Raw genomic sequence first — 17,911 nt, 5'->3', positions numbered from 1 at the left:
GAAATGTTGAAAAAGATATTCTAGCATTTCTATTGTTTCCCGTTGTGATTAATATATGTTACAACATTAAACGTTAAGTTTTAGATAATAGAAATGTACGGCAATCCACCATCTTGAGTTTAAATAACATCACAGCAAAATGAAAAATAAACAAATTGCGAGCAAAAAAAAAAAAAACAGTTGGGGTCGGTCTCGATGTGATAGTGGTGATAGAATGTTACGATGATGAAGGCCTCCAGGAAGAAGCGAACAAAACTGCAATCATTTTTGATGCCAATTGATTTGTTTCAGATGACTCGACCAGAGTAAAGCTCGCTGTACAAAATGGCGACAAGGGATCAGACTACTTCAATGCCTCATTCATATCGGTATGTGTTTTTTTTTCTCTCTCTCACTCGTATTGGCTTGCCACTCAGAGCGGTGTTATATACTTATCACTTTCTGTGACACAGACTTTTGACAGTCATCATGTGCGCACTGCTATGGGGTTTCCTGTGCCAATCGCAACACAAAATAATGGTTAGATACACTTAATTGTTCACAGACGCAGGTCGATAATGGCTATACCACGTTCCTAAAGGAAATAACAGAAGGTTCGAATAGTTATTCAGGAGTTAGGTGAATAAATTAATCACAGTTAATTAGAATTCAAAGGCTAAAATTGAAAACCTACGCCTTTGAAGGATGTTTTTTTTTTAAATTCATGACGCAAGCATGCAAAATATTGCAATTCCATTTTTTTTATCAGTGCCCATACGTCATTTCAGCTTCTTCCAACAGTTGTGTTCATCTTCTCATTGAAAAAAAGAACTCTTTTCTTCAATTACCTATCTATTCGACGTAGACTTTATTAAAAAGTACTTCGTGAATGTGATTAGTCGACGCAACAATGTCATTGACCTCTTTCAATCAAATTTTCAGAGCTTCGAGAGAGAAAAGGCCTATATTGCATCACAAGGTAAGTTATTGAGCAACAGACTCTCACCTTGGAGAACGAAACACAAACAAGCGAACAAAATAAACTGAATAAAAGCATAAATTATGGAGAATATTAAGTTTTGTATTCATTACTTGTTTTTCAAAAAAAATAAAAAGATATAAACTAAATACTTCTGTTCCGTTGCTAAACGTCGCATAATGTAGAGTTAAGCATATTTGCGACTATTTAACACTTCTCTTTAAGAATATTAGATACCCATAAACTTTGTACAGAACACACAGCGTTCCCATAGGCAATGCGTAAAATATGAGGCTTAGATGTTTCTGAACACCAATACTATGCGAGCAAAAATAAACCGAAGTAAGAGCTGCATTATACTGTTATAATGATTATTAGAGTAACGCTTTAGTAAATAACTGTAGTAGAAAGTATATTAATAAATGTTATTCAGGTATATGTTGCTCCTCATAAAGTGTGCTTTCCACGCTTTGATTTCTCCGACACAAGGACCTAATAAAGTCTCCGTTACTGACTTCTGGAGGATGATTTGGCAGGAGAATGTACAAACCATCGCCATGGTAACCCGGCTGAAAGAGGGAGACAAGGTGATGGTTTTACAAGAGACTTAAAATCCATATGTACACGTTATGGTGCACTATGCTTCCATCCTTCCTCCTCTTGTTTGAGGCCTTTGAGACATATTTTTTTAAAAAGAATTTTCATTGACAGAAATATTATTCTCGTAAAAGTGTATAAGCAAAAGTGGATTACAGCCAGATCAGGTAACATCCTTGTTTCCTTGTTATCATAGGTAAAATATTGTTCAATATGACGAGAAAATTTGATTTGAGTTGATTTATTTCTGCTTAATTCCGTTACACCAGATATGATTATGTACACGTCATTTATGACAAACAGTATATCGACACAAGGTTTTTAGTACAACTATACAAGACAGATACAAACAGCTTAGGGAACTTAAACAGAAGGATCTCCAAAATAAGCCGAGGCTTGACGGTATGGAGACTCTATGCTTAGCTACTCTGGATAGAATAGGGGATATAAATAGTGAGAGAGAGAGAGAGGCAGGGAAGGGTAGGGGAAAAAGGGAAAAGGGAGAAAAGGGAAAATTACAGAGCGTATATGTACTACTCCAACTAATGGTAATGGTAATAAATATAATATGATAATGATGCTAAAGTTAGCACGTCCAGTTGCCTTTGCCGGAGTAATGACCGAATATGCACTATGAAAATAGTAATGTGTGAATACAAAGTATTCTATAAGGTTAGTTGACATGAAATAAGATATATCGTGCTTATTTTATGTGCGCAGTACTGGTAAGGCACACCGTATGCATACATATACATGCTCATGATAATATACTTGATGTACCTATCCTATACCTGCATACACATACATACCCATATTCATAATATATGTGACCCTGCACCTCAAAACAAACAAAAAGTCGCCAGACATATATTTTTAGTTAAGACCATATTCTGAAAGAGCAGACTTTAAGCTTAAAAATGATGTATAACTCAAATCAAATGGACTCTCCTAACCAATCTAAATATTGGAAAGAAAGCACAAACTCAGGAAAAGTGTGAACTGAGAAAAGAGGCTTTGAAGTACAGTGTCTATTCAAGCGCTTAATCTTTACCAAACCGTGCTGGTTGTGCGATGAATGGGACAAAAAACAGGGAGTAAACCACCAGAGTAACAACAATGAAGGGATTATGAAATTAATCTGAAATTAGGCATGCCTCATTGAAACATTCTGTTCATAATTAATGCCAACTTTCAAAGCAGGATAGCACTATCCTTTCAAAAGTTATTAGAGTTGAAAGTGAAGAGTGTGGACGAGGTTTTTCAGAAATGAAAAGGGGATTCTAAAGACACACCTAATCACACTATTTTACCAAAAATGTTCGAGATAAACTGTTAAAAAACACACTTTTCTGTCCGTTTTATGATACCAAATTTTAGCATAATGTAAAAGAAGACCCGATCTTTCAGAAAATATGAAAAAGTCAAGTTCGGCTAGGTTGACCCATTTCACTTATTTTCAGTTCTCACACAAAATCAGTGTGTGCGACTTTATGTTCTTATTGAGGTGCACTGTCACATATATATGGATAGATAAATAAATCGATATGTGTATGCACACACTACCTGCAACATGTATCACGTACATGTTCATATACATTTGATTATAATACAATAAAGAAATCAGAATGTTATCCTGGGGAATACTGCTTGAGGAGGTGAAGTTTTACAGCCTTCTTAAATGAATACATAGTGGTCATGTTGCATAAATAATGTTGCAATACGATCGATGGCAGGATTAAAGCATTATACAGGGTAAACAATACACGAGTTTGTAAAAAATACTGAAGCTTAGTTAACAGGCCAACGTTTTGGGATACAGGCAAATTTATGTGTTTTACATGATCATCCCATTTTAGGTCTTCACTTATATACACACCAAGAAATTTATTGAGTGTTTTCCTTTCAAGAGATGTATCATCAATATACAATTCATATTCTGGTAAATCAGCTTTTTTACATTTAAAATGAATGAAATTAGTTTTGCTTCAATTAAGTGCCAATGTATTACTTTTAAACCATGAAGATAATGTCGGCAATTCATTATTCAAAATACAACAAATGATTCTGTACACCGACAATGAATGACGATGATGAAATTATCATAGCTGACATTAGATATCAACAAATGTTAGAGCAAATGTTGACAACTAGTTACACGGTAGTCGACGTTAGTTCCAGTGAGTCGGTTGGTATTTTCAACTGGATTCCCACGAGAATCTGACATGATCGCATACGTGTTCGTGACTTTTCAAAAACTGCAGGCATCTTTCGCATTGAAATGGCAAGACCAGAAATTTTACCATCTGAAGAATCGGGAAGTTTCTGTATTTTCCACGGATTAATATGTATAAGAATGCAGACTTCTTGGCTCTGCTCAAAAAGCATCATGAAAGAGACGATTCCTTCGATACGAGGTGAATGTAGTGACAGTTAAGCAAAATATCAGGGAATATTTTTGGAGCGACATCACGAACACATGGCAAGACGTTTCCTGAGAATCCATTCCGGGAAGAAACATCGAATGATATTCTAGCTTTGAGTCGAAATCTTTCTTCGGTGCAATTTTCTCTTACTGTCAAAATAAAGACAGATGACAATGGAAAGATTTTATGATCATTTGCATGCATGACATAACATTCTATTACTCTTTTTTTTCTAAGCTTAAATTTAATGTGTCATAATCATTTATGACATTAGACTCAGTGTAATTCTACAGATACTTTCAAGTGTTATCCAGCTTTAATTGTGCTATTCGACTGGTAGTTTTGCATTATCTTATCCAATATGATATGCATGAAAATAAAATGCTGTTTATCTAGTCATCAGAACCTCACATCCATTTTACATGTATTTTCAAAATTGCAAGCATTTTTTCGTCCTTTTTGTTTGTCATTTAGGTGAAGTGCATCCGGTACTGGCCCCACGACACTAAAGACAGCCCTGTCTATGGGGACATTCGACTCACTATGTCGTCGGAGGACACATTTTCCTATTGGACGAAACGCTCATTGATCGTCATTAAGGTAGAGTTATGTATACGCCACATTAATCCAAAGCATTTTGTCCGCTCAAGCCTACCCTTACAAACGTAGAATATCTATCTATCTATCTATTTATCTTGACATTGATGTATACATATACATATATATAAATATATATATATATGTGTGTGTGTATATATATGTGTATATATATGTAAATATATATATATATATATACACACATATATATATATATATATATTTATTTATTTACGTATTTATATACATATATTTATGTATGTATATATTTATATATAGTATGTTTATTATGTCATCATTATTAATGTACAAGAAAAATTTTGAAAATATCCATCTGTGAAAAGATTGCAATTATAGAATTTAGTACCAACCATTTATATCTATAAATTGTATCACCTTGAAAATTTTAGTGTGTCGTCTGCTTCGCAATAGTGAATAAACTTGAACTTGATTGATTTCGAAGCAAGGGAGTATACAAAGTGTGAACTATTTATATTATTCTCTTCTCCGTGTATTGTACAGCCAGATTTTTCTTATACTTGTGATAACAAGGCATTATATAGATTTGTAATAGTCAACTTTTCTTAGAAAACTTTCAACTGCAGATATACAAATTTATCCTCATATTTTCTTTCTCATGTCTTATTCTGGGAAAGTTCACATCAATGAACTTAAGTCTAATAGAAAGTTAAAGACAACAGTGGACTGATAACCTCGACAACTTTATATTCAATTGCTTGATATTCCTTCGTCATCATCAATTTATGGCAATGATAACATTTCCATTCACTTTAAGGGGAATGAAACTAGAACGCTTACCCAGTTCCACTTCACCAGCTGGCCGGACAAGGATGTTCCTAAGCACAAGTCTCAACTTTTGCGCTTCATCAAGGAGGTTCAAGGTCATCATGGGTCGAGCTCGTCTCCCCTCCTCATCCACTGCAGGTCAGACCCATGGCTTGCATCTCGCCTTACTGCTCTTTAGTAGTGACGGACAGAAAAATTGTTATCTGTGGATATGTGTATGTGTGTGTGTGTGTGTGTGCGCGCGCACGCGCGAGCACGTAGTACTGTGTGTGTATGCGTAAGTGTGTGTTATTTTGTGTGGTATGATTAAGGATTGGATAAAGAAATCAAGGCAATTGTGTGCGGTGGGCATGCCTGTGTCCTATTTGTGTGTGTTTGTGTGTATGCGTTTGCCACGGCGCGCCGCGCCGCGGCGGGGCAAAGGGTAATATTACAAACAAACGCAAGAAAAGAGACGCGGAAAAGTGACAATTTATGAAAGTAAAGTTCACTTTTATCTCTGCATTCCATTTTCAAAATACTATAACAAAATATATATTAAAAAATCCTCCCATAATAATATTGAAATGAATGATAATATATGCATTAATATACATTGTATGGAACATTATAGCAGGGAAAGTGCATAAAGTAAAAACATAGGAATCATGTCGCATTGAATGTGCTGTAACAGAGCAAAGACTTCGAATTACGTTTTGAGAAAAAAAAATAGAAATACAAGGACATCCTTCATTAGCAGACCTTGACTAGGGAGATGTTGCCCCAGATGTTACGGCAACATGAAATACCATAGACTACGGAGTACATCATGCATTGATTGTTACACACCATGTACATAAAGAATGACAAAACAACCCCCCCCCCCCCCCATGACCATGCTTCGACCATGCATTATGGTCGTATCTCATGCAGTGCTGGAGTCGGACGAACTGGAGTGGTGATCGGTATCGATAGTATCGTGTCTCACGCCAAGCAGACTGGGATGGTGGAAGTCTTCAACTTCGTGGCTTCGATGAGAGAAAAACGCCCTCACATGGTTCAGACCCCGGTTCGTTACATATTTTTCTTCTTTTTTTGCGTTTGTTTGTTTATTGTTGTTTGCCTCTAATGGTTATTGGTGTAAACTAGCCTGTGTGTAACATGCGTTACGTGCGTTACGTTTTCAGACATCAAAATCAGTGGTGCGGACATATACAAGCCTGCCCACACAGATGTTGCATATTAAGATTATGCATGTACAATGTATACAGACAGTGTACGACTGTTGCAATGTATAAACTCATAGACATTATATGGGCCTATAGGCCTATATAGTTAAAATCCAATGACCTTGCTTCCACGGCACTTAAATTTGCCAAGCTTTCGACCTTTCCATGGCTGTGTGATTTTTGGCAACAAGCGAAATCAGAATAAGTGGAAATCTGAAATTTATTGAAGAAGCAACGTCAGTGGATGTTGTATTTCGTGCATTTATGCACACGACATCCAACCTTCAAGTTAAAAGATGAAAACACGTGACAATTGAAGAGTTTGTTCGCAAAAACTGATAAGTCCATTTTTGAAGATTTTGAAGTACAGTTTCTGTCATAAAGTACAAAATAATACCTTTTAAATGATATATTGGTCACTACATATTAAGGTACATTTTTGAAGTTACGGTCAAAAGAAGCAAAAATTTCTTATTATTCTCTTTGTTTTTCTCGACCTTTAATCGCAAATATCTCCATGTGGCAAATATGGACTTATCGGTTTTTGCAAACAAACTCTTCAATTGTATCGTCTTGTCTTCTAGGAGCAATATGCCTTCCTGTATGATGCGGTCCTGGAAGATCTTCTTTGGGAAGACACCGAGATTCCTCTCTCTCAGTTCGTCGAACGCATCCGCGAACTCCAGGAGATTCCCGCAGAAGGTGCCACCAATCGTTCGCTCCTCGCCAGGCAGTTTGAGGTGAGTGATTACAGTTGATAATAACAATAGTCACTCATGTAAAACGTGTCATATTGGAAAGGCTCCTGAAGACCCATTCAACAATGCTCAGCTCATATATATATACAGCTGTACCTGCATGCATTCATACATACATACATAACAATTATACATACATACACACATTTGGATATGTGGATAGACAGACTGACAAAATAAATCATTTTTCGTAAGGCTCCGTCAGTTAAAGGGGATGGCTAGTAACTGATCAGTGGGAATGCTGGAACATGATTGTTCCAATCCTTGTGGGATTCATTTAAGAGTACATTATATATCTATTTTTGTGTGAAAATTATTTGCTTCAGAGTGGTCTCATTTTCAAGTAATGCGCAGTTTAATCGCCCCGTCACTGTACAGGCATGCTAACCTGGAAACATTGAACTGCACATTACTTGAATATTAGACCAGTCTGAAGCAAATAATTTTCACGCAACAGTAGAATGATATACATAGTGTAAAATGTACTCTTAAATGAATCCTACAATGATTGGAACAATCATCCCCCAGCATTCCCACTGACCAGTTACTAGCCATCACCTTTAAAGGACAAGTTCACCTTCATAAACATAAGGATTGAGAAAATGCAACAATATTAGTAGAACACATCAGTGAAAGTTTGAGGAAAATTGGACAATCGATGCAAAAGTTATGAATTTTTTTAATTTTTGTGTTGGAACCGCTGGATGAGGAGACTACTACAGCTTGTGAGTCATATGCGTACAACAGTATAGAGAAAATATAAAAGAAAATTCAACATATTTTCACTTTTTTCGCATAATAAAAGAGCAATTGACTTGCCTCTTTCTAAAGGCAGGGGGAATAATTTTACCCATAACATTTATCGGTAACGAGTCAGGGGAATGTGTACTTTTTTCAAAAGATGGAATTTTGTGAAATTCTCTTTATATTTTCCTTATATTGTTGTACGCATGTGACATCTAAGTTATTCATACACTGCAGTAGTCTTCTCATCCAGCGGGTACTACACAAAAACTTCAAAAATTCATAACTTTTGAACGGATTGTCTGATTTTCCTCAAACTTTCAATGATGTGTTCTACTAATATTGCTACATTCTCTCAATCCTTATGTTTATGAAGGTGAACTTGTCCTTTAAAGAAACAACCCAGAAACAAAGTAAACATAAACCTATAAAGTATAAAATGAAATACGAAATCAGTCCAAGAAGATGAGTGAACCAACTCCTGCGGTTCTCCTTGTGATCTCATGCGCTTTACAGAATCTACAGATCCTGTGCCCGGAGCCACCTGAGACTGATGTTCGGTCGGGAAAGATGGCGGAAAACCAGCCAAAGAATCGATACGGCAACCTTCTACCACGTAAGTGACTGCATCTCGAAGCTGCCCTAATATGCGTGTTATAGATAAATATTATCGATACCTTATGATTCCACAAAGCTTTATTCCTATTTTTACAGTAATATCGACGAGGAATCAAACATTTAAAGTTCTGCTCATACTGTATAGAATTATCCTATATTCTTCTTCCGTTTATAGTTTATGCAGTGATAACACAAAATTCCTGTTATCGTGTATAGCTATTGATTATACAAACCAGTGCAAAATTCGTCTCTAACCGTGCCTTCGCTATCTCAGTAAATATCTCCGATATTGATTAATTCATTGTAGAAAACGTGATAAAGCACCCACATCAGACAGGCATGAACTGTTGTTTTGTACATAAGGCTGGGATAATAATAATAATAATAATTGCATTTATATGGCGCTTCATACTGACGTTTCTAAGCGCACTTTGCTACTCATACAAATAGACTAGAAAACACAATAACATTAACAAAATTAACGTTAACAGTAACAAAAGAAGAAGAAAGAAAAGAAAAGAAAAGAAAAATACATGTGATACAATGGTACAATAATTGATAACTGTGTGCGCCTCCAGAAAAAAAAAATTACAGCTGATTAAACAGGTAAGTTTTAAGAAGAATTTTAAATGATTCGACAGATGAGGCATTCTGAATATAAAGAGGGAGTTTGTTCCAAAGAGTGGGAGCAATGGAAGAGAAGGCTCGGTCACCATAACGGGTTTTTGTACGTGGGCCATGAAGTTAATATGCAGTTAATATTACTTGTGATTTGCGGGCTGTTCTTTTTCCTGTACTTCCCTCCTTCCCTTCATTAGTTTCTTGTTTTTGTTTTTGTTCACATCCAACTAAGCTGTTGAGGACGAACAGATTTTCATATAACTCGCACTTCCTGTTGATACCTGCCCAAGACACTGTGTTAGAGGGGACTCCAGTCTCTAGAAGGTTAATATTGACATTTCCTCCACTTTTTGTGTGTGTTTAGTCCAGAGAAACCGAGTGATGCTCAACGATCCAGATGAGGACTACATCAATGCCAGCTTCGTTCAGGTTTGTTTACGGGGATGCGTGTCACATTTCTGCTTCCTATACTTTATCCGTTGTCGATTTCTGTCAGGTGACTTCATACTCTCATTTTAAGACTCTCCTCATATCGTATTTTGTTCAATATATAGTTTTGGTTAATTTTTATATAATATTAGATAGGGATTGGATTTGAAGGGTTGCACTGTTAGCTGTTTATGTGTACACAGCGTGTATTGCATGTTACAAGTTCTCATGCTCTTAGAGTATCAGTAATGGCAGATATGTACGGCACTTTCCTGCATGAATAGTTGCACCCTTGTCAGTAGTAACACCATTCTCTCACTGGAGGATTTCAATTCTTCATAGCTTTGTTCACCATTTTCACATCACTCTAATTCAAAGTGATTCACAAATTTGAAATACAATAAATCGCACGATTACCTATAGTTGTGTCATGTTTTACATCAGCAGGAATGTAGATTTCCCCTTTTATGGTATTCCCCTTTTTAAAGGCGTCACAGAATGTTTCAAAATCTAAACCTCAAGTGTTAATTGATCCGACGTTTACACCCATATCGATAAATATTATGTATGATTGTAAAAGTTGAAAGTTCAACGACGATTTCGGAATTTCGCTGAGCACGACCATGAAAATGATAGTGCATCATTTACAGGGATGGTACAGTCTTGGTAGAGATGAGAATTGGGCTTTTAACTTTTTGTGAGATACCAAGAAAACACTTATGAAATAGTACAGAGCATGCCAAGAGGAATTCAAAGTTTATCTGATGAAAATCGGGTTTAGAATAACTGAAACATTCAAAAACGAAGTAAAACAAAGCGATCACAATAAAATGTGGGTCTCACACTTTATTAGAATCGCTCTTTTTTGGATATCTCAGCCATTTCAAAACGAATTTTCATCAAATAAACGTTAAATTCCTCATGGAATTACATGCTCTTTCATATCTTATAAGAGGTTTCTCATTATCTCACCAAAAAATGTTAGAAACCTGAAATTAGGTCTCAACCAAAACTATACAATCCCTTTAATGTTTGTAACATATATCTTACGCTTGATATTGCGCAGAATACATTTTCACTGTTTGCCATTTTGTCTCTGTGTGTGTTTGTTTGTTTTCTCTCCTGCGTTATGATTATCGTTTCCTGTGGCGCCGGATCGTGTTTACATTAATCACATACATGTACTGTGTCTTCAAACATAGGGCGCCCACTACAGTTTCATCACCACGCAGATGCCCCTCCCAAACACGGTGACCGCCTTCTTGTCTATGCTACTAACCTATACGCCCACGTGCGTCATCATGCTGAATGATATAGACGAGGTATGTCTTCTTCCTTTTAGAAAGGTTGTGACGTCATCAACGACGCAGTAAACCAGAGGCATAGGCGTAACATAGATCCAAAGGATTCAATATTGATTACCCTTTGTCTGATTCAAGCAGGATGTATAATTCCTTCATTACATTATTCCGAAAACTTATAAACATACTTGTGATAACGCGTCGTAAACTCATTTGACGTTTACATCATGTTCCCGGCGGCCACGGCAATCACGTCACGTTTCAGGTCACCTTGGACAAAACGGGATGGACGTGAGACAACGCGGCGGGGGGGGGGGGGGGGGACGGAGTGGGCTAACGTGACAGGCCGTAATTGCCGTGGATGCCGTAACAGAATTTTAAACTGTCCAAAAAAAATGTCACGGCAGCCACGGTGCTGATAGCAAATTTTGCACGTAATAGACCTCAACAAAACTTGGAAGCGGTCCGTATAGGGACTGTGCCTGATTTTGAAATAAAAAACAGATTCCTACAGCTATCGTTTGCTACCTGAGACAAGTCACATTTCCAGTGGTAACTTCTGTGTTCTTGGAATTATTTTGGTGGTCATGAGAAAAAAAAAATATATATATACTTATGAGTATGCTGACATGGAGGCGTCGGTCGGCTTCCAGGCCTCACAGAAAGGACTAAGTAATGAGGATGAAGTGTCTTTCCCGTTTGAAGAGATGGTATGGTTTTGGTTCCGATGGGGCTTCAAGTCTCCAACTTTTTTTTTGAGATAATGAGAAACCTCTCATGAATATGAAAGAGCATACAATTCTAAGAGAAATTTAAAGTTTATTTGATAAGTATTTTTTTTTTTTGGAATGGCTGAGATGTCAAAAAAAAAAACAAAGAGGTCGTGATAAAAGGCGGAACCCACCTTGTATTAGGACAATATTGCCTTATTTTGTTTTTTTTTAATTGAATTGAATTGATAAGGTTTATTGTTCCTGAAATTGGCAGCCCAAAGGCTGAAATACATTCAGTTTACAGATTACATGTACAGTGTGTATATAGATAAAAAATCACAGTGCTTCACAAATAACATTTGAAGGTGTTTACAATAAACATATTGAGAAATTATACATAAAAATCACACCACTGTTAATCTAAAACAACAAAAACTTACATACATGTATACAGTACAACAACGGAGAAAAAAAAACTACTCAATACAATCACTTTCTTTTAAAACTCTGGATTATGAATATCTATAAAAACCCTTAATCTAAGCAACAACAACAAAAATACATATGCAGGGGTGTACAAAAATGAGGAGACGTTATTACACAGCAATTACAAAACTTTTCACCAACCCTCGAGCTAAAATTACCAAAATATTGAAAAAAAATAAATGACATTATTAAACACCAAAAGCACCTAACATAGTATAATTCATCAAATGTTGCATTTATATTTTACTATATTATATCATAACAGAATCTATATAAGAATTACACTTCATTTCTTTCCACATACATGTATTACCAGAATAAAATCATATGATTACATGTATACAATAGATTCAAAATTGCACTTTCATATTCCTCGTAATATAATTATAGTTGTATGTATCAAGATATCCATATACCATCATGCGTCATAAAAAGAAATGTACCTTAAAATGCAGTCTGATAAAAAGGGTGGGAGGGAGAAATAAAGCCTAAAAGGCTTTTAGACAAAAAAAAAGCAACCTTTTCCTAAATCAGTTACTGGTTTTGTAGTTAAAAAGGAAAAAGAGTATAAAAATAGAAAGAACAGGAAACACGTGTGGAAGAAAATTGGGGACATCAAATCTTGCAGCTTTCACATACAAATATATAAAACAATTACGAAAATGCCATTGACAAAATTTATAAACATGTGATTCCACAATAGATTCAAAATTGCACTGTCATATATACTCATAATTGTATGCTTGTATGTACCAACATTTCAATGTATCTTATAAGTCATGAAGAGTGAGAGAAATGCGCCTTAAAATGCAGTCTGATAAAAAGGTAGGAAAAAAAAGGAAAAAGGAAAAAAGAGAGAAAGAAAGTTAAGCCTAAAAGGCTTCTATAGATAAACAAAGATGACCTTTTCATAAATCAGTGACTGGTGTTGTGGTTGAGGGAAAGAAATTTGAAAAGAAAAAAGAAACATAGGGAGTATATACAACAAACATGTGTGAAAGAAGATAGGAAAAAACCAGTCTTTCAACTTTCACATACAACATACATACAACAACTATAACAAACTAAATACCATTAAAAAAAAAAAAACTTATTGTTTGTTAAGAAGGCGAACTACAGATGGAAGAGTGGATCTACGATAACGTTCAGTTCTGCAAAAAGGAGTGTTCAGGGCATGAGAATTGCGAAGTTGACGTGTGGAGATCTGATTCCGTGGAGGTGGCAAGAAGTCTCTATGGCGGGGGGAATGGAGAAGACCACGTCCGAATGAATGGAGGAGCTGCTCATACCGGGACGTTAAACGTGGGATTTGTAATTCACTGAGAGCGTTTTCATATGAGGTGTACTCATTGCCTAGGATGATGCGACAAACGCGTTTCTGAACTCTTTCCAAGGCATTAGCCTGTCCTTTGGTTATGTTAGGTGCCCAGAGAGGTGACGCATACTCAAGAAGAGGGCGAATATAAGATATGTATACAGTTACCAGGTCAGCCCGGCTCACACTACACCTACGCAGACGGCAGAGAATGAAGAGTCTCCTCCCCGCCTTCGATATCATATCAAAAATTTTTTGATATCTCAGCCATTTGAAAAACCGATTCTCATAAAATAAACTTTGTATTCCTCTTAGAAATGTATGCTCTGCAGTATTTCATAAGTGATTTCTAATTATCTCCCAAAAAGTTTAAATCTAAATTCCGTCTCAACCAAAACTATACTATCCCTTTAAATGTACAACCGCTGCAGTACAGTCAGTATAGACTCAAACAAGGGACCTTACGATCGAGAATCTATGGTCGTAGTGCATCCTCTATGTTAATTCTGTATACTATGTGGCCCTATTTTGAAGCAACCTACATTTTGTTTTCCCCCCAGAGCTGTGCAAAGTATTGGCCCGACGAGGATCAAGACGCGGTGTCCTTCGGATCCTACGCAGTTTCGACGCTGGATGAAACGGAATATGATGACATGGTTGTTAGAACCATTAATGTCCAGTCGACGTCATCAGAGGTAACCTTTGTAGAAAGGTCTTTTATCACTCTCTCTCTCTCAACTAATTTATTGATTTATTGATTTATCTACCTATCAATCAATCAATCAATCAATCAATTGATCAATCTATTGATATATCCCTCACAGCTATTCGATTCCATCTGTATAGACATAAACAAGCATTTAGCTCACCTCTGTAAGCTTTGATAAAACGATACTGTAAAAAACTACGTGTATATCATGTCCTCTTTTAGTAATTTCTGTTGACTTTGAAACAGACGGCTGCCTCAGGAATGGTGTAGGAATGCAGCCTATTCGGAAAACAAACAAACAAACAAACAAACAAACAAACAAAAAAGCAACAGCAACCCTCCCCCCCCAAAAAAAAAAAAAAAATTTATTCCTAATCAATCACAATCATTCATGCTCCAATAATGTTTGTTACCTTTCATCTTCTTTGTCATAATTTTATACTTGCCTGAATTCAGTATCATGATGGCATGCAGAATGAAATGATAATATCGAAGCTGATGGATTATTCTTCCTCTTGAAACATGACGACACGTGCAAATGGTTATGAACCTGACACAATCAGGAAATGCAACTGACTACGTGGGCGCCAGTCGACCGCCTGCAGCCTCTAACCATGTCAACAAAATAGTAAATCTGACTGCAGAGTCATATATCCCTTTTCATCGCAGGTCAACCACGTGGTCCGGCAGTTTCAGTTTCGCGGTTGGCCCACCGATATGCGCGCGCAGGCCACCACGGGGAGAAGAGAGGCAGAGGACGCCCTCTTGAGACTCATTGGAGATGCCAAAAGACAATCCGAGGTCGATGGTAACCTACCCCTTCTGGTGCACTGCTTGTGAGTGTTCAACTATGCAGAATGTGTAGTCGGAATGTAATGATGGTTAAGGAGTGTGTGTGTGTGTGGGGGGGGGGGGGGTGGGATGAGGGTCACCTGGAGGTAGGAGGCAGAACAGGACGGAGTTAGTCTGAAAAGAAAAAGTGAATTTTTTAATGCTGTTATGAATATGTACATAAATCATGTAAATTAGTATAGGCCCTAACATGTTCAGCCCACGTGACGCAGAAAACCTCGAGGGTTTTTCGAGAGAGACATGGCCCTTGAGGACGAGAATAAAGATGTTAGTTGCTGTTACTCAAAGAAAGTCTGGTGGTGATTTGTTTGGTGTCACTGATGATATGTGTGACGTGTTGAGTGCCACCATTTTTTTCCTTGGGCCCATAACATGTCATGTTACGTACATAAATATGACTATATTCATGACATAAGCATAGCAGCGGAAATTGAATATTGATCAAAATCGCATTAAAATTAGAGAAGATATGAAATTATGTGAAGTTTAGCTAATTTTCACCAAACAGCTCTCTAACAGTCAAAAATGGATATGCAAACAAGTGAATATGATGATGTCATCACGTTTAAAGGGATAGTACAGTTTTGGTGGAGATGAGAATTGGGTTTTTACCTTTTTGCGAGATACCAAGAAAACACTTATGATATAGTACAGAACATGCCATTTTAAGAGGAATTCAAAGTTTATTTGACGAAGATCGGGTTTGGAATGACTGAAACATCAAAAAACAAAGTAAAACAAAGCGATCGTGATAAAGTGTGGGTCCCACACTTTATTAGAATCGCTCTTTTTTGATATCTCAGCCATTTCAAAACCAATTTTCATCAAATAAACGTTGAATTCCTCATAGAATTACATGCTCTTTCACATTTTATAAGAGATTTCTCATTATCTCACCAAAAAATGTTAGAAACCTGAAGTTAGGTCTCAACCAAAACTGTACAATCCCTTTAAGTTCCATTGATCGCGTACTATAAAAATGATCTGCGTTAATTTCACTTAAATATTGAAAAGTCACATTGTACATGCAATTGTCATTTGTATTGTATGTTATTTGTGGAAATGAAGTAAAATGGAATGAAATGAAATGAAAAATAGCTAACGCAAACTTGTGGACGGGTAATGTGGATTGATATGACACGCAGAGGGTTAATCGACATCCCATCTAATTTGTGTTACACAGGAGTGGTGTTGGTCGCACGGGGGCGTTCTGTGTTACCATGGAGTGCCTCGCCCAGGTATCAGAGGGAACAACAGTGGACGTCTTCCATACAGTAAAGATGCTGAGAGCTGATCGGACCCACTTCGTTCAAACCGAGGCGAGTGTATTATATTGCTTATGAACTGTAAAAACAGGATGATTGTTACGTCAGACTTACATGCACACACGCACCTTTTGCATAAAAAAATGAATATTCTAAATGAGATAATTGTGTATTGCTGCACTGAAATTTGCAATGTTCAAACTTTGCAGTTTAAAATACTGCAGTGTAAAATCGCCAAGAAGAAACGTATCGCATGTTTCTTTGTTGCCATTGCATTATACCCGTGCAGTCTGGCGTTCGCAACTGTTCGTTGACTGATGAGCGCAGACAAAGCAAGAAAACTTTAAGCTATTGCGCATTATTGTCTTTAATACCGCAGGAAGAGTATGCTTTCATCCACGATGTCGTGGCGGGATACCTGCGCGCAATCGACTACGAGCCGTCCGGCTCTCCGGAGACGACCAGCGATGAACCATTCTATGGTAATGTCGCCGTTGGCTACAGTGGTGGAGGACCGGAGGCAGCGCCCTCACCGTCGGAGTGGCCAGAGGTGCATCCCCCTCCACCAGCACAGAACACTATCTATCAAAATGTCGAAATCGCCGAAGTCTAACTAGTAGATTATCAATTCCAAGATGAATGAGCGAAGCGTGTGGAGACGTCTGTATTTGATTACGATAATTCTACTCGTGGCATTACAGATCAAAGAGTGATTCAGCAAGACAGCTATACATGTCTACTATGTTAATGTATTGATGACAGTAGCTTATCTGTGTTATTTCTGTCTTCAATGATTTAAACTTTATTTTCATTTTTTTTCAACAAAATGTACAAAGAAATACGTGAAATTTGACATGCGTGTCGTTGAAAATATACACAGCCAGCCAGGGATTACAACATGTTCATGTCTGTTATGATCAGTACTAAAAATAGATCAGTACAAAAAAAGATTTTTGTATAAATGGCTCTCTTTTTTTTTTCTTTTTCTTCTTCTTTCACCCTGATTATATTATTAAGTCCGTTGAGGAGGTCCATTCGATTATGCAAAACCTGCATCTCTCTCATGATATCATAGCTGTATATTCTGCATGTTGCTTTGGTAGCGCTCCTAAGGGGCAAAAGTAATGCTCTGGACATCTTTGAATATTATGCTGCGTTTTGGTCTCCCAACGAGTAGGGTTGTCAGGCGAAGGGCAACTTTACCTTTATACCTTGACCTTTATGTTGGGATAAAGAATGCCAGAAGCTGTATACTCAGTACTGTAAATATAAGAACTCGCAATTTTTACTTGAAAAACAGTGTGTACCATGTGTTAACTATACATGGGGGGAGTACATATATAGCGTCTTAGAGGCAAATGATTTTTCTTGGGTAAGAGTGTCGGTCATTGCACTCCACAACTGTGATAGAAATGTTATACCGATTTCAGACATTGTATGTCCCTCTTCTCCTTATCAAAGTTATAAAATGGCAGCAGCTGTCGTCTACTATGAAATGGTGATATGGATA

General features: G+C 36.9%; 1 protein-coding gene across 1 annotated transcript in view; it reads left to right on the top strand.

Annotated features, from left to right (window-relative positions):
• Nucleotides 1-17,281, top strand: part of LOC139709605 (uncharacterized) — a 33,256-nt gene extending 15,975 nt beyond the window's left edge. The window contains exons 12-25 of the mRNA XM_071621565.1: nt 292-368; nt 922-958; nt 1,448-1,545; nt 4,453-4,578; nt 5,372-5,520; nt 6,295-6,430; nt 7,175-7,330; nt 8,609-8,708; nt 9,696-9,760; nt 10,963-11,082; nt 14,136-14,270; nt 14,954-15,120; nt 16,320-16,455; nt 16,781-17,281. Coding sequence (XP_071477666.1) covers nt 292-368; nt 922-958; nt 1,448-1,545; nt 4,453-4,578; nt 5,372-5,520; nt 6,295-6,430; nt 7,175-7,330; nt 8,609-8,708; nt 9,696-9,760; nt 10,963-11,082; nt 14,136-14,270; nt 14,954-15,120; nt 16,320-16,455; nt 16,781-17,014 — 1,736 coding nt within the window. The 3' untranslated portion in view covers nt 17,015-17,281. The remainder of the gene's footprint in view (nt 1-291; nt 369-921; nt 959-1,447; nt 1,546-4,452; nt 4,579-5,371; nt 5,521-6,294; nt 6,431-7,174; nt 7,331-8,608; nt 8,709-9,695; nt 9,761-10,962; nt 11,083-14,135; nt 14,271-14,953; nt 15,121-16,319; nt 16,456-16,780) is intronic.
• The last annotated feature ends 630 nt before the right edge of the window (nt 17,282-17,911 follow it).

This window comes from Diadema antillarum, unplaced genomic scaffold (genome assembly GCF_040938485.1).
Source record: "Diadema antillarum isolate AM-2024a unplaced genomic scaffold, OU_Dant_1.0 seq00001454_RagTag, whole genome shotgun sequence".
NCBI classification, from domain to species: domain Eukaryota; kingdom Metazoa; phylum Echinodermata; class Echinoidea; order Diadematoida; family Diadematidae; genus Diadema; species Diadema antillarum.
This window is presented reverse-complemented; position numbering and strand designations above follow the sequence as displayed.